Below are 21,974 nucleotides of genomic sequence, written 5' to 3'. Positions count from 1 at the left end.
CCGCCGTGAACATTGCCTACAAGACCAGCCACTGCATACTGTCCAGTCCCGAGCGCTGCCCACCGCCCAGTTCCCTGCGCCAGCCCGGTACCCCGCCTACCAGGGAGAGGAGCCCGAGCCCATGAGCGTGAACTCCCTGAGACTCACCCCTGAGGAGAGAAGCCGCCGCATCACTCAGGGCTTATGCCTTTACTGCGGAGCGCGAGGACATGTCGTGGTGACATATCCTCTACGACCCCCACAAGCCCGGGTGAGTGCGTTTCAAGAAGGTGTCTTTGTCTGTAAACCTCTGTTGGTCCCGGTAACCCTGACTACTCCCTCTGGTTCCTTTCCAGCCAAGGCTCTCATCGACTCGGGGTCCGCCGGCAACTTCATCTCCGGGGCTCTCTGCCAGCAGATAGGTCTGCCTAAGTCCTCGAGCCCCACTTCGTTCTCTGTCCACACCATCACTGGTCGCCCCCTCACTAAGCAAGTACGGCACCTCTCCTCTCCAGTCCTGCTCGAAGTCGGCCTTTTCCACAGGGAGCAGATACAATTTCTCCTACTGGAGGGGTCAACTGCTGACGTCATCCTCGGGCGACCCTGGCTGATCCTGCATTCTCCATCGCTGTGCTGGGAGACGGGAGAGGTGACTCGGTGGGGTCCGAGATGCTTCGGCCGGTGCCTGCCTGCTGTCACTCCACGCCGCCATTCCTCACGCTACGCACCTGTTCCTGCACGTATTGGCCTGCACGCCACCTCCATCGAGAGTCCCGTCGACCAGGTCAGCCTTGACATTCCTCCTCGCTACTCCCAGTTTAAAGATGTCTTCTGCCCGCAGCGCGCAGCACACCTCCCCCCACACCGACCAGGGGACTGCTGCATTGACCTGCTGCCCGGTGAGCCTGTGCCTCGTGGGAGAATCTACCCCCTCGCTTTGCCTGAGCTGAGGGCCATGGAGGAGTACGTGACTGAGGCTCTTCAGCAGGGCTACATTCGTCACTCCACCTCTCCGGCTGCTTCTAGTTTTTTCTTCGTGAAGAAGAAGGACGGTGGACTTCGGCCCTGCATTGATTACCGTGGTTTAAATAAGATCACCATCAAGAATCGTTACCCTCTTCCCCTCGTTCCATCGGCTCTGGAACAACTGCAAGGAGCACAGATGTTCACGAAGCTCGACCTCCGGAGTGCATACAATCTGATCCGGATACGTGAGGGGGACGAGTGGAAGACGGCCTTCATCACCCCTAGTGGCCACTACGAGTATTGCGTCATGCCCTTCGGGTTGGCCAACGCCCCTTCTGTGTTCCAGGGTTTTATGAACGAGGTGTTCCGGGAGTATTTGCATCGGTTTGTGATAGTGTACCTTGATGACATCCTGGTCTACTCTCGGAACGAGACCGAACATTCCCATCATGTGTCCCTCGTTCTTCACAAGCTCCGTGAACACCACCTCTTTGCCAAGGCTGAGAAGTGCTCCTTCCACTCTGATCACATGTCTTTCCTAGGGTACAACGTCACTGCCTCCGGAATCAGTATGGACGAGGGGAAAGTGGAGGTCATCAACACCTGGACCCCACCTAAGACGGTAAAAGAGCTACAACGATTCTTGGGATTCGCCAACTTCTATCGCCGGTTCCTAAAGGGCTACAGCCAGATTACTGCTCCCCTGACCACACTTCTCCGAGGTAAGCCGAAGTCCCTGTTATGGAACCCTGAGGCAGCCGCCGCATTCGCCCTGCTGAAGAGAACCTTCACGTCCGCACCCATTCTCGCCCTGCCTGACCCCAGCATTCCGTTTCTAGTGGAAGTAGACGCCTCCAGCACGGGAGTGGGTGCGGTGCTGTCTCAGCGCTCGGGCGTTCCACCTCGTCGCCATCCATGCGCCTTTTTTTTCAAAGAAGTTCACCCCGGCGGAGCTAAATTACGATATTGGGAATCGAGAGCTCCTGGCAGTAAAACTAGCGTTAGAGGAGTGGCAACACTGGCTAGAGGGGGCGCGTCATCCTTTCGTCGTGCTCACAGATCATAAGAACTTAGAGTATATACGTCAGGCACGTCGTCTGAACCCCCGACAAGCCAGGTGGGCCCTCTTCTTCACCCGATTTAATTTTACCCTCACGTACCGTCCAGGACCCAAGAACATCCAGGCGGACGCTCTCTCTCGCATCCATGACGCGCCGGAGTGCGTCGAAGAGCCGGAGGGCATCTTACCATCTCGCCTGATCGCTGCCCCGATCATATGGGCCCTGGACGAACGCATCACTCAAGCCCAAGTCGATGATCCAGCTCCGCCGGGCACCCCAGCCAATAAGACATACATCCCAGCCACTCTGCGAGATCAGGTAATGGAGTCTACTCACAGCTCACTGGGCACAGGTCACCCTGGGGCCAATCAAACCCTTTCACTCCTGCAGGAACGCTTCTGGTGGCCAGGCATGGCTAAGATGGTCAGAAGGTTCCCTTTAAAACGTATTCCCACAGCTGCCGACTCTGCCTCCGCCCTGTTTGACCATTTCTTCCGCCATTTCGGTCTACCAGAGGACGTGGTCTCGGACCGTGGACCACAGTTCATTTCCCGGTTCTGGAGAGCCTTTTTCTCGCGCCTAGGTGTGACCGTGAGCCTGACGTCTGGTTACCATCCACAGACCAATGGGCAGACTGAGAGGAAAGTGCAAGAGGTCAGCCGGTATCTACGAACCTTCTGCCACAACCATCAGCACAGCTGGAGCCAGTTTCTCCCTTGGGCCGAGTACGCACAGAATTCCCTCCGTCAGGCCACTACGGGGCTCACCCCTTTCCAGTGCGTACTCGGTTACCAACCACCACTGTTTCCCTGGACGTGCGAACCTTCCACAGTCCCCGCTGTTAACCACTGGTACCAGCAGAGTGAGAGGGTCTGGAACGAGGCACATCACCACCTGCAGAGGGCAGTCCAACGCCACCAACGCCAGGCTGATGTCCGACGGGGACCTAACCCCGCCTTCTCCGTCGGGCAGAAAGTTTGGCTCTCCACCAGGGACATCAGGATGCGACTACCCTCTCGCAAGTTAAGTCCTCGCTTCATTGGTCCCTTTCCCATTATCAAGCAAATAAATGCGGTCGCCTTTAAGCTCCAGTTGCCACCTCACTACCGTATACACCCAGTATTTCATGTGTCTCTCCTGAAACCGTATCACCCTCCAATCACTTCTCCCTCTTCTCCCTCAGAGCCTGGCGTGAACGAACCCCCCCTGCCGCTCCTGCTGGAAGAGGGTCCCGTCTACGCCATAAGGGAGATTCTGGCGTCACGACGTCATCGAGGCCGCCTTGAATACCTCATCGATTGGGAGGGCTACGGTCCTGAGGAGAGAGCCTGGGTCCTTCGTGACGACATCTTGGACCCGGCCCTCCTCGAGGTCTTCCATCGAGACCACCCGCACCTCCCAGCACCCCGAGGTCGTGGTAGGCCGAGACGACGACTCCGACGTCGGGACCCTCGGCCCGCTGGAGTGGTCCCTGGAGGGGGGGGGGTAATGTCACGTCTGTGCCTGAACTCGCACCTGCCACGCCCCCCTCTGTCTCCACTCACTCACCTGCACTGCATCCACAATCACCGGAATACTGATTGCCAGCACCTGTGTTCACAGCATAAAGTCTCCTCACTCCCTTCACTCCGCATCTGGCCTCGTACAAAGTGGACTAAACCCCATGGACTTCCTCCCCAGATTCTGCAACGCGATTTTCCTGCCTTCTGCCTTTTTGCCCGTCTGTCTGCCTGATCCCGGTATCGTACCGTTTTCTGTTTGCTCCGTTGGTTCTCGTTTGTTCAGAGTTCGACTCGTGTACCTTGTTTTGACGCTCCCTGTTTTGTACTTTTTAGTTCACTGTGCTTTTACGCCAGTCTCCTTATTTTCCAGTGCTTAGAGCCTGAGTTCCTGATCCTTGTGTTCACCCCTCCCCTGTCTGTATGGTGTTTCATCTGCTCGCTGGCTGAGCCTAATAAACTATTGTCAATTCCATCTCTGAGTCCTGACGTCCGTGGCAATAGTATCTATCTATCTAGAGATAGAGATAGAGATAGAGATAGAGATAGAGATAGAGATAGAGATAGAGATAGAGATAGAGATAGAGATAGAGATAGAGATATATATATATATATATATATATATATATATATATATATATATATATATATATATATATATATATATATATATATATATATATATATATATATATATATATATATATATATATATATATATATATATTAATATATATATAAGTGTATGACGTTTTTCATCATGTCTCCTTTAACAAACCATCAGCTGACGTGGATTAAAACACAGAAGCAGAAAGATGCTGATGAGACACTAAAGTTTATTGTACTGTCTGATGAACTTTTATATATTTAGTATGTTATAGTTATATGTTTCTGTGATGACATATTGTTCTTCACTTAACTGCACATGTAAAAGCACAACATGAGGCTGAGAGCAGCTCTCTGCACGTCTATGAAATGAAACTGAACTCAGTTGGAAACATGAGAACAGAGATGTTGGACTTCACTGTGGATCCTCAGGTTCCAGTCGTTCCTCAGTAGTGCAGCATAACCTGAAGAGAAGAGCCGAGACACACACACTAACACACATTACTTCAGTCATAAATATGATTTTATATATAATATCACTGACAGTTTACTAACTAACATTTTACTGATCAGTACTTTTACTTTCACTACATTTTTCTAGTAACTTTCAGACTTTTCTTAAGTAATGTTTTATATGCAGGACTTGTACTTGTAGTGAAATACTTTCAGTGTGGTATTTGTACTTTTACTGCAGTAAAGTATGTGAATACTTCAGCGAGTGTTGAAGGGATTACTTCACAGCTGTTACTGAAAGAATAATCTCATAATTTATCGTGTTGCTGCTCAACAACAGCAGATTGTTTCTCATATCTCATGTTGAACGGAGTTAATACATGTTGTGGACTTTACTGTAAAGGTTTCCCCAGCCGGAGATGTAGCACACTGTCCCGTGTGCGAGTGTCTGTCCCGCCTCGGGGAGACAGGCCACGCCCACACTGTCCGTCATCACCGTCAAACCTCTTGTCAGGTTTCAGCAGCACGAGGTCGTTGCTGTGAGACATGAACATCGTTCAAACTAACTGCATGTGTTGTTACCTTTACCTAAGATGTTCATACTGGGGATGTATTAAACATTATATATAATAAAGCTTTAACTTGTGCTTCCTTCACGCTGAGCGTCTCTTTGTGTTGGAGACATATGAGGAGACACAGGGACAGAAAGGAATTGAAACTTCACTTCATGGAAAGACCTTTTATTTAATTCTTTATTTACTCGTTTAACTCACCCGTCAGCCACGAAGTCGATGTCCCAGCTGGGGTGGACGATGATGCGCAGAACGTGTCTGATCTGCTCCGAGCCCTCCTGCTAGCTCTGGTCGTGCTCTCCCAGAACCACCCGGTACACGTCTCCGGGCCTGTAGCACGTTCACATTACATCCCTCACGCTGCACATGTATCTAATATATGTATGTCTTCTCTTCACACGACATGTGGACATTGTGTCCGGCTGTTTCAGTCAAACACAGAATCTTCTGCTTTCTCACCAGATGCAGTGTCCAGCAGTCAGAACCCAGCGAGGTCCAATCAGAGTGCCTCCACATGTGTGATGGAACCGGCTGCCGTGCTTCACCTGCAGGGAGATCTGAGGACAAGAGGAGAATCAGTAGAGTTCAGGATCATCCGTGTCTGCAGATGAAGGCTTTAAAATTAAATATCAGACGTTATTCTAAACCGGTACGACACTCTGAGACCGCAGACCTGCTTCAAGGCCAGCTGCCTGATCTGTCATATATGTAATATAATAATAATGTGTGTATCCACATGTAGATCCACTTCTGAAGGTCGTGGGTTCCTCCGGGCCTGACTGGGCTCACAGTACCTGCCAGGGCCAGCTGTGGGGGCGAGCTTTCTCGCCATTCACCACCCTGTTGCTGTCCGGCCTGACAGCAGGCGTCCCACATCCAACAACTAAAAACACATAACAGATTAATTATGATCTTAATGTGTTCAGCTGGACTTCTGCAGCTACGTGCTACTCACCAAACGCCACAAGGAGCAGCAGGAGGGCCAGTGTCTGCAGCATGATATCAGTCTGTACGTACACACAGCTCAGCTCTCTTATAGCCCGTCTGTATGTCTGACTCCTAATCCTAAGCCTAAACTAAAATATAACTCTTTTGAAAGCCTTGTTCTTACGCTCTCAAACCCAACATGGAAAACAATAAAGCCAATTTTATTTGTTACTGTGTACCGCCCTCCTGGTCCGTACTCTGAATTTCTATCTGAATTCTCAGAATTTTTATCAAATTTAGTCCTTAAAACAGATAAAGTAATTATTGTAGGTGACTTTAATATTCATGTGGATGTTGATAGTGACAGCCTTAATAATGCATTTATCTCAATATTAGATTCAATTGGGTTCAGTCAGAATGTACATGAACCAACTCACTGTTTAAACCACACTCTGGACCTTGTTCTGGGATATGGTGTTGAAATTGAAAGTTTATCAGTGTGTCCACATAATCCTCTTTTATCAGACCATTTTTTAATAACTTTTGAAGTCCTGTTACTGGACTACAAGCCAGTAGGCAAAATATCCTACGCTCGATGTTTATCTGAAAGTGCTGTGACTAAATTTAAGGAAGTGATTCCATCAGCACTTGATTCAATACCAGGACTCAATATCAATATAACAGAGGACTCCAATGCTAACTTTAGTCCCTCCCAAATTAATCATCTTGTTGATAGCGCTGCAGCCTCACTGCGAATAACACTCGACTCTGTCGCTCCTCTTAAGAAGAAGATCATAAAACAGAAAAAGAAAGCTCCATGGCTTAATTTACAAATCCGCAAACTAAAACAAAAGTCGAGAAATCTTGAAAGTAAATGGCGTTCCACTAAATTGGAAGAATCTCGTTTAGTCTGGTTAGATCATCTTAAAACGTATAAGAAGGCTCTCCGTAATGCCAGAGCAGCTTATTACTCTTCCTTAATAGAAGAAAATAAGAACAACCCCAGGTTTCTTTTCAGCACTGTAGCCAGGCTGACAGAGAGCCACAGCTCTACAGAGCCTTCTGTTCCTATATCTCTCAGTAGTGACGACTTTATGAGTTTCTTTAACGATAAAATTATAATTATTAGAGACAAAATTAATCTCCTCCTGACCTCAATTGGTAATGACTTAACTTCAACTGTTGGAATTTTAAAAATATCTGTAACTCCTGAAATATATCTAGACTGTTTTACTCCAATCAACCTTAACCAACTAACTTCAACAATCTCATCGTCTAAGCCATCAACCTGTCTTTTAGACCCGATTCCAACTAAACTGTTTAAAGAAGTTTTACCCTTAATTAACACTTCGTTATTAAATATGATCAACCTGTCTTTATTATCTGGCTACGTACCAAAATCCTTTAAAGTAGCTGTAATAAAACCACTTCTTAAAAAGCCTGGTCTTGATCCAGAGATTTTAGCCAACTATAGGCCGATATCTAATCTTCCCTTTCTCGCTAAAATCCTTGAGAAAGCAGTCGCAAAACAGTTGTGTGACTTTTTACATAATAATAGTTTATTTGAGGTTTTTCAATCTGGATTTAGAGTTCATCATAGCACAGAGACGGCACTGGTGAAAGTTACCAATGACCTTCTATTGGCTTCAGACAAAGGACTCGTCTCTGTTCTTGTCTTGTTAGACCTCAGTGCTGCTTTCGACACTGTTGATCATGACATTCTACTACAGAGACTGGAACATTGTGTTGGCATAAGAGGAACCGCACTAAGCTGGTTCAAGTCCTATTTATCTGAGCGATCTCAATTTGTACTTGTTAACGATAAATCCTCCATGACAGCCAAAGTCAGTCTCGGAGTTCCGCAGGGTTCTGTACTTGGACCGATTCTATTCACCTTATATATGCTTCCTTTGGGCAATATTATAAGGAACCACTCTATAAACTTTCATTGTTATGCGGATGATACCCAATTATATCTATCAATTAAACCAGATGAAACCAATCAATTGGCTAAACTTCAAGCATGCCTTAAGGACATAAAAACTTGGATGTCTAGCAACTTTTTGATGTTAAACACAGACAAAACTGAAGTTATTATACTTGGCCCTAAACGCCTCCGAAACGCATTTTCTAATGACATAGAAGCTCTGGATGGCATTAACTTGGCCTCCAGCACCACTGTAAGGAATCTTGGCGTCATCTTTGATCAAGATCTGTCGTTTAACTCCCACATAAAACAAATCTCAAGGACTGCCTTCTTTCATCTACGTAACATTGCAAAAATAAGACACATCCTGTCTCAAAATGATGCAGAAAAACTAGTCCATGCATTTGTTACTTCAAGGCTGGATTACTGCAACTCATTGTTATCAGGTTGTCCAAAAAAGTCGGTTAAGACTCTTCAGTTGATCCAAAATGCAGCGGCACGTGTATTGACTAGAACAAGGAAATGGGATCATATTACTCCTGTATTAGCTGCTCTGCACTGGCTCCCGGTAAAATACAGAATAGAATTCAAAATCCTTCTCCTGACTTACAAATCAATTAAAGGTCAGGCTCCAGCATATCTTAAAGATCTCATAGTACCTTATAAACCAACTAGAGCATTACGCTCCCAGACTGCAGGGTTACTTGTGGTTCCTAGAGTCTCTAAGAGTACAATGGGAGCCAGAGCCTTCAGCTATCAAGCTCCTCTCCAGTGGAACCAGCTTCCAGTTTGTGTTCGGGAGGCAGACACACTCTCCACATTTAAGAGTAGGCTAAAGACTTTCCTTTTTGATAAAGCTTATAGTTAGGGCTGGCTCAGGTTTGCCCTGGATCAGCCCCTAGTTATGCTGCTATAGGCTTAGACTGCCGGGGGACACCTCCCTGCTCTCTTCCTTCTCTCCCTCTCTCTTCTTCTCCCTCTCTTCTTCTCCCTCTCTATCTGTATGCATTTATGTAAATATATGTTACTAACTCACCATCCGGGGTATCATCCCCGGAGTGTCTGTCTCTCATGTGGCAGGTTGCCACTGATAAAGTTTACGTCAGGATCATGAATCGTGACAGCGCCTGCTGACCTGGTCCTGCTGGACACCGGGAAGCCTTATTGACATTTTCCTGGATTCATCCAAACTTTCTATTTCTTTTTTTTTTTCCAACACAACATAATTTCTGTCAAATGTTGTATTTGTACTATGTTGTTTATCCTGTACACACGACATCTATTGCACGTCTGTCCGTCCTGGGAGAGGGATCCCTCCTCAGTTGCTCTCCCTGAGGTTTCTTCCATTTTTTCCCCTTTAATTTTGGGGTTTCTTTTAGGAAGTTTTTCCTTGTGCGATGCGAGGGTCTAAGGACAGAGGATGTTGTAACCTGTACAGTCTGTAAAGCACACTGAGACAAATGTATAATTTGTGATATTGGGCTATACAAATAAATTTGATTTGATTTGATTTGACTGTCTGCTTACATTACACATCACATTGAACCTGTAGAACATTGTTATCACAGCGCACTCTGCAGATTGTGCTGGGAAGATCGTCCTGTTCCACAGATGCATCAGTTCATATTGCCAGGACACGGAGCTGCCTGTGCATGGAGACACGTGCATGGAGACACATGAATGGAGGCACGTGCATGGAGGCACGTGCATGGAGACACGTTCATGGAGACACGTGCATGGAGGCACGTGCATGGAGACACGTTCATGGAGACACGTTCATGGAGACACGTTCATGGAGACACGTGCATGGAGACACATTCATGGAGGCACGTGCATGGAGACACGTTCATGGAGACACGTGCATGGAGACACGTGCATGGAGACACATTCATGGAGACACGTGCATGGAGACACATTCATGGAGACACGTGCTGTTCATGTGCTTCACTACAGTTTGCAGCAGAATCAAGAAGAGAATATAAGAACAAGTTCAAACTAAAGGTTCAGGAAGTTCAGTTTAATGTCTGCAACAGTTCTGATCTACTTAATAATGTAGAGTTACTTATAGAATTATTACATTACATTCCAATTCATTTAGCTGACGCTTTTGTCCGAAGCGACTTACAATAAATGCAAACAATCATACGGATACAACTCCGAACAGCAAGAATCTTGCAGGTACATCAGCTTTAAATAAGACTAACCAAATATCAGTGCAACATACAAAGTTGTTGTTGTTTTTTATTATTGAAAGTGAACCAGTGATGGATGAAGTATAAAGAACATAGTGTACAAATACATGTTATGAGTAAAAGTACTGAATTAAGAATACTGAACTTAAAGTATACAGTACTATCAGAAAAATGTATTTTAAGTATCAAAAGTAAAAGTAGTCATGAAGCATGAAGCTGTTAGTGTTATATTTATAAATATTTATATATATTTATATTTATAAATATTGATATATATTTATATTTACATATATTGATACTGCTGATGCATTTAGCTACAGACAGCCAGAGTCATTTAAAACACCTGTGTAGGTGTGCAGAGCCATTAATAACAATATATCATCAAATATATGAATGAATGAATATATGATGCACACGACGCCCTCGTGGGATGATGCTGACAAATGAACATCAAACCGTTCGTGTTGACCAACATCTAACTGTACAGGACAGAAAACAACACACACACACACACACACACACACACACACACACACCACACATACACCCCCCCCCCCCCACACACACACACACACACACACACACACACACACACACACACACAAGGCCTCCTCAACATAACACACAGATCTAACAACACAACACTTGCGTTTCCTTGTTACTTTTTAATACAACACATTGTAAGTCTTCCTCACAACAAAACAACATCATCAGCATAAAGACGAATGTTTACAGGCATATAAAATACCTTTTTTTAAACTAATCAATCATCTTCAGATCACTGCATGAAAACACAGCTGAGCCTGAACACGCAGAACAAAGTGTTCCTGCAGTGAAGCTGTTTGTGAAAGTGAGAGAAGCTGAGCTTGCAGAAGGACAGTGAGGGAGAGAGGAAGGCGAAGAAACGGAGACGGGCTTCAGTGTCGTCAGCTGTCTCGCTGCACTGACAGAAATGCATTTTCTTCCTGCGACCACAGAACTGGAGAGCTTTGGGTTACCATCAAGAGAAACAGTCCTGTTACAACTTTCTCTCTTTTAATAACATGTTAGACGTTCAGGAAGGGGCCCACGCTCCCGCTCAATCTGGACCCAATCCTTCACGCCTCGCTCAGACACGACCCTTTCCTCCAGAGGAAACTAATATCACTCTCTGGAGAAGACGCCGGGCATCGATAAATCCCCCTTTTTAGGACCAAATCAAATCAATATTGCTCAACAGCGAAGAGGCTTTGCTTGTTTTCCCGCCGTGTTAAGATAATTCCCTACACCAGACGCTGCAGGAAGATTTATGAAGCTGACATGTGCTGTGTGTTTGCATAACACAGCAGTGACACAAGTGTGAATAATTGAGATTAGAGCTGCGGCTCGCAGTGAATTAAGCAGCGATGCTGTTTACAGGAGGTCGGTCAGGTGGGGGCTCATTTATTATCTACGAGTCTCAGTAAAAACTGTAAATTCTATTAAGTTAAACAAGAGAATGTGGGAAAAAGAATCAATGGCCATTTTAAATCATTTTAATATCAGTGGAGTTATTTAAGATGCAAATAGTGGATCTTAGAGCAAAGCAAGTTTATTAAGAGACGAAAGAGAACAAGACACATTCAGGGTTCAAACACACTTCATACGCTTTGGATAAACATCTAATATTATTACAGAACAACAAACCACTGATAGAAACCTACATCTTTACATCTTAAACATTATTATATTATTTATTATATATTATAGTTGTACATTGATCTGGATCATATCAATTCAACGATCCAATATATCGATTTATTCATTATCTTTAAGATACGCCTTTATTTTGAAATTCTTAACTAAAACAAAACATTTGCAGTAAGCAGGAGGAATGTAGCTTTTTATAATGATTTTTAATATAATCAAAACACTGGATAAATGAAAAATAAGTTATTACATGGAGAGCTTTTCATACGCTTGTTTCTCTGTCAGAGCAACTTATCAAAAAGATGCAGTTCAATGCAACTTATTATTATTATTTTTATTATTATTATTATTCCTAAAATGTTTTGCACAAAGAGGGACATTACTGAGAAGGCTTTAAGAGACTCCATCATTACACAGCGGGGCAACAACAAGTCCAGTCAACGTCCGCTTTATCAGAAAAGTAAAAGATGTGTGTATCATGTTACAGCACATAACACTTTATGGCACAATATATTCAGATTTATGATAAAATGTCTGGATATAGTTTGCTGTAAAGTTATATGAGCTGTTCCCAAACTGCCTGCATGGATAATATTTTATTGTTTTTCTCTCCGTGAAAAGATTTCCATCAAGACATTGTTCTGCTGAAGTACGTAAATCGATATTTCCACAGAGAAATGCAGCCACAGAAGCAGACCTGCTCTTTATTCAGCCGGAGCTCGAGACAGAGATAAATTATCTGAGACCAGCCAGCGCCATTTAAGGCCGAGTATATTTCTCCCAAGGTTTTCAGAAATGTCAGAAATGTGACGAGTGCAGCCTGGAGACGCAGGAAATGCTGCCAATTAGACCTTTGAAACATAAATCACACTTTACAGCTCTGTCACTTCAAGTGGCCAATATTCAGTTTCCAGTCACTGAGAAGAAGAATATCAGTCGTTAATAGAAGGACATAAACGAGGCTGAATAAATGCAAAGCACATGCAGCACTTCATGATATCACCTTTCACCAGCAGGAATGTGAAGCGTGAACGTGAGATTATTTGGTTGAACGCACACACTGCACAAGATCTTCCAGTGATTCATAACATTTTCCGAAAGGGCAGAATGCAGAGTATTAAAGCAGAAGTTTGACATTTTGGTTTGATTATTATCTTAAATGGCTGCTGGCTTCAAAATGAAGCTTAATATTTAACCGACACACCGTCCTGTGGAAACAGGAGAGAAGAGGAGCCAAGGAAAGAGTTTATTGATAGTAAAAGTAAAACAAGTCGTCCAGCATTAATATGAATTTTCATGAAACCCATAAAAGTTAATTATGTGCATTAAAGGAATAGTCTGACATTTTGGGAAATATGTTCATTTGCTGCGAGATAATTAAGAAGATTGATATCACGTTGATATGACTCATGTTTTTCTGTTAAATATGAAGCTACAACAAGCAGCAAGTTAGGTTAGCTTAACTTCATAGAAACCCATATCACACATTTTAACCAATGCTAAGCTAACCGCCTAGTTTAGCAAGTTAGCTTAGCTTAGCAGAATGACTGGAAACTAGGGGATTGGTAGATGACTCATCCACTAGCATCTCTTAAGCTAACTAATGAACTTAGTCATATCTTGTTTGTTTACTTCCTACAGAAACCAATGCTAAGCTAAGCTAACCACCTGCTGACTGTAACATCATACGCGAGAGTTTACCTCGGAAGTCAAAAATCGGAGCCGGGAATGACGTCGCAATGGAGTCGACCGCGTTCGAGTACAACAAGTCAGAAAACCATTAGCTTTGTTAGCCATCGTTAGCCATCGTTAGCCATCGTTAGCCATTGTTAGCAATACCAGTAGATAACAACATATAAATACCACAGCATATGTCCACAGACAGAAGTTGGACGGGTTTAAGGAGACACAATAAATAGTTTATTGCTACAGCTTTCCTGAGCTGATGTGCGACGCAGCATCTCATCAACCTCTTCTTTGGGTTTCCTCAGTAACGCTCGACTACTTGATTCATTACATGATCATTTGAATCCATGTCTTCCTTCGGCTCGCGGCTGCTGTTCTCTCCTTCTCCTGTGTTTGCAGAGGACGTTTGCTGGTGATGGAGAAGCAGAGTGAAGTCGGCCTTCAGGCTCCAGTCACACATGATTACGTCGGAGCACAAAATGAAGCCTTCGGGTGTTTATTTTCTCATCCTCCTCTCTGACGGAGACCACATAGAAAGCTGCTCCCCTCAGTCAGGATACATTGGAGGGTTTAATCTAATTATTGCAGCACGTGTTGCTTCTGAGTACTTTTTAAAACATTTATTCAGCTGTGGGAAGTTCTCTGGGACTCCCCCAGCAGGAGGGTCCTGTTGAACATCACTGCTGTTATCTGGATGTAATTTATTCAGACATCGCTCTACATTTGGACCGACTTGGCCACAGTTCAGGTTCAGGTCATGTGGCGCTCACGCCGGGACGTCGGCGGATGAAAAGTGATGCTGAAGGTTGTTGTTGTAAGCTTTGAGTCTTGTTCTGATTGTGCAGAATAAGGATGAGGTCATTGTCAACAGGACTACAAAGTAAATGTCTTTTGTTGTCTTTCATGGAGCCTCCAGCCAAGCAAAGTACAAGTAGAAGAACAGAAGAGAGCTTTTCACAACAAGGTAATTACACCCTTCTGATAATTGGCATTGATAGATGAAGGAAAGTTAAATCCAAATAAACTCAGACTGCTCGGGGCCGAGCAGCTGGAGCTTTACAGCAGAATGTATTTCTCTCTTTCCTCCGTTAACCACCGTCATCTTTTATTCCACACGCTGTCTCATGATCCAACCCTAACACCTCGGACCCCCGCCGGCCAGTTCACAAACGCTGACTTTTTGCAGGTAATCGACTCCATTCGGGCACCTCGGGCTCCTGTGGCGCTACTTCTCCGTTTGATTCATTGCCGCCCCCTTTCTTACCTCCTCTTCCTCCCCTCTCTTTGCTGCTAACTAAAACCTTGTTGGTCGAATTAAAAACAGTTTAGCCTGCTGCACTGGTTTGCATCACAAGCCCGTAAACACAAAGTGCTTTGGTCGTGTAAGACAGAGGCCCCGTGATTATCTCTGCGTCTTTAACTCACAAATCAAACCAGGTTCAGCTCCAGGCCCTGATGTGATACGAGCACTTTATGAGGAAGAGCGAAAACGAGAAGCTCGTGTTCTATAGTGGAAAGCGGCTCAGTTCTATCACAATGCAGGAGAGTCTCAGCACAAAGCAGATCTGCGGTGCTGTGAGGGATTAAGTTACAAGAGATGGAAAGACAAGGAATTGGACGCTGCAACAACCAGAAGTGTAGTGACAGATGGAAACGAGTTCCTGCGTGACAGTTAGGAGTAACACTTTGTGGCACTAACCTCTCCGCGGTTTCTCAACGTGCCACCTGGTTACTGTGACATGAAATTGAAGCGAACAGATCTGCGATTCAGGGTCCGCGACATCAAAAGGAAATCGACATAATAAGGTTTAATCGCTAACTTTCTGATGGCTAATGACCCCAACATGAACTGTCGGGTTAGATTAGACAGCTCAATGCTTAACACTAACCTAGCACAGCTGAAAGGAGATATGCTACTGAGATGTATTTTCAAAGGGAGGTTGTAGAGCAGAGGGATGTCGTCCTCTCTGCTCCCACAGAGCGGCTGCGACTGCTGCTCAATAACAGGAAGTCATTTCTCATAGATATGTTGTCATCGCGGTGCTTTTTTTGTCTGATATGTTGTTATTAGATTTCAAATGACATAATCCTCCACACTAATCCCCCACCCTTTGTTTGTCCACATACATGACTGTCTGCTCAAAGACGTCTGGCAGCTGCAGGGATTCACACTTTTTGATGAACCTGTTTTATTGACTTCTTGCCTGCTGACTCGTCTTCAGTGATCAACGGCTTCAGTAGCAGAAAGCTAAAACCAGCTTTAGCTCGTCTGCAGGACACATTTTATCCTTTGTCGTGGTTTTAAAAACTGATGAGTTTTGTCTCATTTTGATCCGGAGCGTCTGCAGATTAATTCCATACCCGACATGTTATGATTCACTATGATAGGCACCATACGAGATGAATGAATCCATGTAATTGTTTTCTTTGCCACCATCTTGGCTGTAAGGGAGCCTGGAGGACCGACTGAGTGAGATCTTCTTTGTTTGTGAGGAGAGAAGGAGACTCACCTGGAGGAGATCTGCACTCTGCTGAGAGACCGTTCTACTTTAAAGTGTTTTATTTTTAACCTCGCTAGAGACTGAAATATCTCAACAACAAGAATTGCTGTGATGATGAACCCTTGTGACTCTGGCTACAGCTAGCATGGCTTTACAGCTAGCATGGCTTTACAGCTAGCAAGGCTACAGCTAGCAAGGCTACAGCTAGTATGGCTACAGCTAGCATGGCTACAGCTAGCATGGTTACAGCTAGTAGGCTATGGTTACAGCTAGCATGGCTACAGCTAGCATGGCTTTACAGCTAGCATGGCCACAGCTAGTATGGTTACAGCTAGCATGTCTGTATGTCTTTTTTATATGTGTACTGGACATAGTTGAATCAGAGTTAGAGACACATTTTCAGGATATTTGTTTTACTCTTCTGAACGTGTTAGGTTCATAATGGGGCCATTCACCAGCTTGAGCTCCCCTCACACTCCCACTGACACCTGCTAATTGGCCGGCTGTAGTGGTTTAATACACGGAGCTGTGAAGTGTCATAAATCTCTTGCAACCCGGCTAATAGCAGCTTTGAGGCCACTGCAGAGACAAGGCCTCTCCTGATACACAGTGTGTTTTTACTCACTAAAATAATATCTGTATTTGTTGTATATCCTGCGTTTTTAAATAAAAATACGTTGGACTTTTCAACGAAGATGGAAAAAGGGATGAATTGATTAGAAAGAATCCCGGAAATACTTAAAAGTAAAAAAGCTGCAGTCGAATAGATGAAGTCGTTTGACATGATGTACAGAAGCAATTTATAAAAGGTGGAGCGGTTCCACAGACATATCCTCACACTGCTATTTATTCTCCTGCCTGTTGGGGACCACAAAGTGAAAGTGTGTAACTCAAGATGACCTTGCAGTCACATGGCCGGCAGCACCAAGTGTTAATGAAAGTGACACTCAACCTGGAACCTGAGGCTTAAACAAGCACATACAAATCACAGCCCGAGGTGTGCAACACAGTGCACGTCTCACAGACGGCATCACATGCCTCGTCCTTACAGGTAAATACACCTGTATATTTATCATTTTATGCAAACATTATATAAATATTGTCACAAAGTCGCTGACATAAAGTTGGAGCCGGCTGACTGCTGGTGCCTCCAGAAGTTTAGAGCGGTACACAAAGAGCTCTCTGTGTAACATGTAAGCATTCACACATGCTCAACACACACACACACACACACACACACACACACACACACACACACACACACACACACACACACACACACACACACACACACATTGTGTTGGAATTTCGCTGCCATTAACCTTTTTTAGCCACGTCTCCAATTTGCACAGCAGATATGTCTACAAAGTTTTCATAATGTAAATAACAGACTTATGATTTCAACTCTAAATGTTTAAATACCTCCAGGTTCATCTCACGTTTCCAGGTGGATTTATTTTTATTATTTTTAAAGCAAAGTCTGGGTGCGTCAGGGGTCAGGAGTGTGGCGCTGAGCATGCCGATTTTCCAAACACAAGCTGAGTGTGTGTGTGTGTGTGTGTGTGTGTGTGTGTGTGTGTGTGTGTGTGTGTTGAGCATGTGTGTGTGTGTACGTTAGGGCCCATGTGCTAGTGATTTCTCCACTCCTCTGTGTACGGGGGGCTGACAGGGGCTCAGGCACCACCACTGTCAACAGGGATCCCAAGCAGCTGATGAAGAGGTGTGCTGGCTGCTGATTGGCTGTGGAGGTGAGAGCTCAGACTCAGGAGAGGTTACGGTGAGGACGGTCCTGCAGAACAATACAATACATTTTATATACTTCAGTCAAATACAACCAGCAGCTGGTGAACTGAACTTCAGGCCTTTTCACAGCATAAAGTCTGAACCCAGGTTTGTGTTTTGTTACGTTTGATCCAGTCAGCTTTGGCCATATCGTAATTGTGATCACCGACGACTGCAATATAACTTTAGCTGTTTCTTCCTTTTGTAGCGTCCGTTTCAAAGCTTTTATTTTGAAATGATAAATGATACACATGAAACTTAAACATGTGTCAGAGAACATGTGTCAACAGGAAGCTGTGCACCTGGAGAGCGTACAGGTAAAGTATGAAGGAGTTCTCTGACACACAGTAATGTGTCCACAAAGTAATGTGTTCCGTTCACACAGGAAGGTGTTCACCACAGTAATGTGTTTTTCACCCAAGTAAATGTGTTTCACAGTCAATGTGTTCCCACAGTACTGTGTTCACTCTTCCACAGTCATGTGTTCTACGTTCACACCGTAATTGTTCAACGAAAGTAAATTTGTGGTTTCACAAGTTCATGTGTGGTCACACAGGTAATGGTGTTCACAAAGTAATGTGTTTCCACGTATTGTGTCACAAAGTTTGTTCACACAGTAAATGTTTCACAAAGTGTGTGTTCACACTATAAATGTTCAACGTTCACACTAATGTGTTCACAAAGTAATGTCGTTCACAGAATGTGTTCACCAGTAAGATGGTTCACTGCACAAGTAATGTGTTCAACGTTCACACAGGTAAGTTTCACAGTAATTTTCACAAAGTAATTGTTCACAAGTAAGGTGTTACACATAATGTTTCCCAGAGTACTTGTGTTCACACAGTAATGTGTTTCATCAGTATGTGTTTCACACAGTAATGGGTTTCACACGTTCACACAGTAATGTGGTCACCAGTAATGTTGTTTAATGTGTTCACAAAGTAATGTGTTCACACAGTAATGTGTTCACAAAGTAATGTGTTCACACAGTAATGTGTTCACGTTCACACAGTAATGTGTTCACAAAGTAATGTGTTCACAGTAATGTGTTCACACAGTAATGTGTTCACAAAGTAATGTGTTCACGTTCACACAGTAATGTGTTCACAAAGTAATGTGTTCACAGTAATGTGTTCACACAGTAATGTGTTCACGTTCACACAGTAATGTGTTCACGTTCACACAGTAATGTGTTCACAGTAAAGTGTTCACAAAGTAATGTGTTCACACAGTAATGTGCTGCTATCTCTCCGTCTGTGTTTACAGTAAAGTGTTCACACAGTAATGTGTTCACAGTAAAGTGTTCACACAGTAAAGTGTTCACACAGTAAAGTGTTCACACAGTAATGTGTTCACAGTAAAGTGTTCACACAGTAAAGTGTTCACACAGTAATGTGTTCACAGTAATGTGTTCACAGTAAAGTGTTCACAACAGTAATGTGTTCACAGTAATGTGTTCACAGTAAGTGTTCACACAGTAATGTGTTCACAACAGTAATGTGTTCACAGTAATGTGTTCACACAGTAAGTGTTCACACAGTAATGTGTTCACAGTAAAGTGTTCACACAGTAAAGTGTTCACACAGTAATGTGTTCACAGTAATGTGTTCACAGTAAAGTGTTCACACAGTAATGTGTTCACAGTAATGTGTTTCACAGTAAAGTGTTCACACAGTAATGTGTTCACACAGTAATGTGTTCACAGTAATGTGTTCACACAGTAAAGTGTTCACAGTAATGTGTTCACAGTAAAGTGTTCACAGTAATGTGTTCACAGTAAAGTGTTCACACAGTAAAGTGTTCACACAGTAATGTGTTCACAGTAAGTGTTCACACAGTAATGTGTTCACAGTAATGTGTTCACACAGTAAAGTGTTCACAGTAATGTGTTCACAGTAAGGTTCACAGTAATGTGTTCACAGTAAAGTGTTCACACAGTAAGTGTTCACACAGTAATGTGTTCACAGTAAAGTGTTCACACAGTAATGTTTCACAGTAAAGGTTCACACAGTAATGTGTTCACACAGTAATGTGTTCACACAGTAATGTGTTCACAGTAAAGTGTCACACAGTAATGTGTTCACAGTAATGTGTTCACAGTAAAGTGTTCACACAGTAATGTGTTCACACAGTAATGTGTTCACAGTAATGTGTTCACACAGTAAAGTGTTCACAGTAATGTGTTCACACAGTAATGTGTTCACAGTAAAGTGTTCACACAGTAATGTGTTCACAGTAATGTGTTCACAGTAAAGTGTTCACACAGTAATGTGTTCACAGTAATGTGTTCACACAGTAAAGTGTTCACAGTAATGTGTTCACACAGTAATGTGTTCACAGTAAAGTGTTCACACAGTAATGTGCTGCTATCTCTCCGTCTGTGTTTACAGTAATGTGTTCACAGTAATGTGTTCACACAGTAATGTGCTGCTATCTCTCCGTCTGTGTTTACAGTATGTTCGGCCGCATGAAGCTGAACGTTATCTGAGCGATCGGACATCATTCTCGGACGTAATTGTCTCTAGCTCTCCGTCTCCCCGTGGACATTCTCCATGTGCACTTTGAGGTAGTCGTTCCTGGTGAACTTCTTGTGGCACAGCTGGCACTCCGCCATGGGCCGGTTGGGGTTGTGCGTGAGCTTGTGTCTGCTGAGCATCTTCTTCAAGCTGAACGACAGGTCGCACACCTGCAAACACACAACGGACACAGCATTAATAGTTACCAAAAGTATTTGGACCTCTGCTCTTGTTTACCATCTTCTCCAGGCTCATCGCACACACGGAGAGATTTGTAAATCACACGTAGTGACAGGAATCTCTTTTTATCCACCAGCAGCGAGAGCGACCGCATGCAACTTAACATCCGTCATAAATGATCCGTCTCACACTTTACAAGTGACTCCAGCATCCTCTGTCCATCATGATAATCCTCCTCTGCTGATCAGCTGCAGGACACGTCGCTGGGAGCACAGACTGAAATCATGTTTTATCATTTCTATCACAATAAAGAGATTCCTGTCATGTTATCATCATGTGGTCAGTGGGGATGTGGGGAAACTGGACTCATGTGAGGAAGAACTGTTTTCTCCAGAAGCAGCTGATGTTTCTCCTGATGGACAGTGATCCTGTCAGCAGCTCAGAGTTGTGACAAACATACAGATTAAACCCGTTTTTAGATTCTATTTATTTATCTGGAAGCATTTTATTTGTGTAGAACTTGAACTTCTTGAAGTTTCTGAGAGTTGAGAAAACGTTTGTATTAAAAAGTGTTTATTTGTGCAGGTTCAGCAGAATGAATGCTCCTTTAGTCTCCGCTCTGTGTTTACAATCAGCTGATGTTCAGATACAACAGCCTCATGATCTGAAACACTTCACTGTCCTGCATCAGGAGACACACGTCTGCATCACAGCGACTGCACAGATCACACATCAGATCCTCTGAATCTAAATCACATGGAAGTACTGTTGGTCGAGTGGGTCCATGTTCTTCAGGTAATTGAGACGCCCTCTTGATGTCCTGTGTGGAACCATGTGACCGGCGTCAGTGAGTTGTTATGGTTGTAAGAAGTGAAGCAGTGACAGGAGCAGAGCGCGGCCTCCTCGTCCCAACAGATGTTCCTGGATGCTTCTACAACATTAGTAATGCTGTTATGACAGACACCGCGCACAGAGCCCCTCTAGCTTGTCTGGGAAATGTTCCTGGAGCTGCGCGATCCTTTTGTCTCACTCGTAATCCAGCCCAAAATACAATCCACATGTTACTTCTATTATCTGTAATAGTTTAGCGGACCACATCGTATAATTATTTACACAAGAACGTCTCTTCCGCAGCTGGGAAAAAGAATCCAGATGAGGCTTTGTGCTGAAGCTTCACTCACAATGAATGAGGTTCTGGTTCTGCGGTCTCAAACAACAACTCTGTGCACATTTTATGGTTTGGAACTGGAGGCGATGCCGCGGATTTAAGGCTTATTATGGTGTTAAAGCTCCAACAAGAATCTGAGAATCTGAGCGTCGGGTGATGGATTAGACGCTGTTGTTTTTTGATGTTCTTCAAAGAATTAAGACGTATTTGGATTCCAGAGTTATGATTTAGGAGTAGTGTCCATGACTGTCCACAGCAAATATCTGCGTCTCAGTGAACCAACACACATAT

At 44.0% G+C, this 21,974-nt stretch overlaps 1 protein-coding gene and 1 pseudogene across 3 annotated transcripts in view; both read right to left on the bottom strand.

Annotated features, from left to right (window-relative positions):
• Positions 1-4,438: 4,438 nt before the first annotated feature.
• LOC115004595 (chymotrypsin-like elastase family member 3B) lies at positions 4,439-6,134 on the bottom strand (annotated as a pseudogene).
• A 13,919-nt stretch (positions 6,135-20,053) lies between these two features.
• prdm5 (PR domain containing 5) overlaps positions 20,054-21,974 on the bottom strand; it is a 57,829-nt gene continuing 55,908 nt past the window's right edge. For all 3 annotated transcript variants that reach the window (XM_029426266.1, XM_029426267.1, XM_029426268.1), the window contains exon 16: positions 20,054-20,505. In XM_029426266.1, coding sequence (XP_029282126.1) covers positions 20,341-20,505 — 165 coding nt within the window. In that variant the 3' untranslated portion in view covers positions 20,054-20,340. The remainder of the gene's footprint in view (positions 20,506-21,974) is intronic.

Source organism: Cottoperca gobio, unplaced genomic scaffold (assembly GCF_900634415.1).
Source record: "Cottoperca gobio unplaced genomic scaffold, fCotGob3.1 fCotGob3_149arrow_ctg1, whole genome shotgun sequence".
In the NCBI taxonomy this organism is placed as follows: domain Eukaryota; kingdom Metazoa; phylum Chordata; class Actinopteri; order Perciformes; family Bovichtidae; genus Cottoperca; species Cottoperca gobio.
Note: the sequence above shows the minus strand (reverse complement) of the source record. Positions and strands in the feature narration are given on the sequence as shown.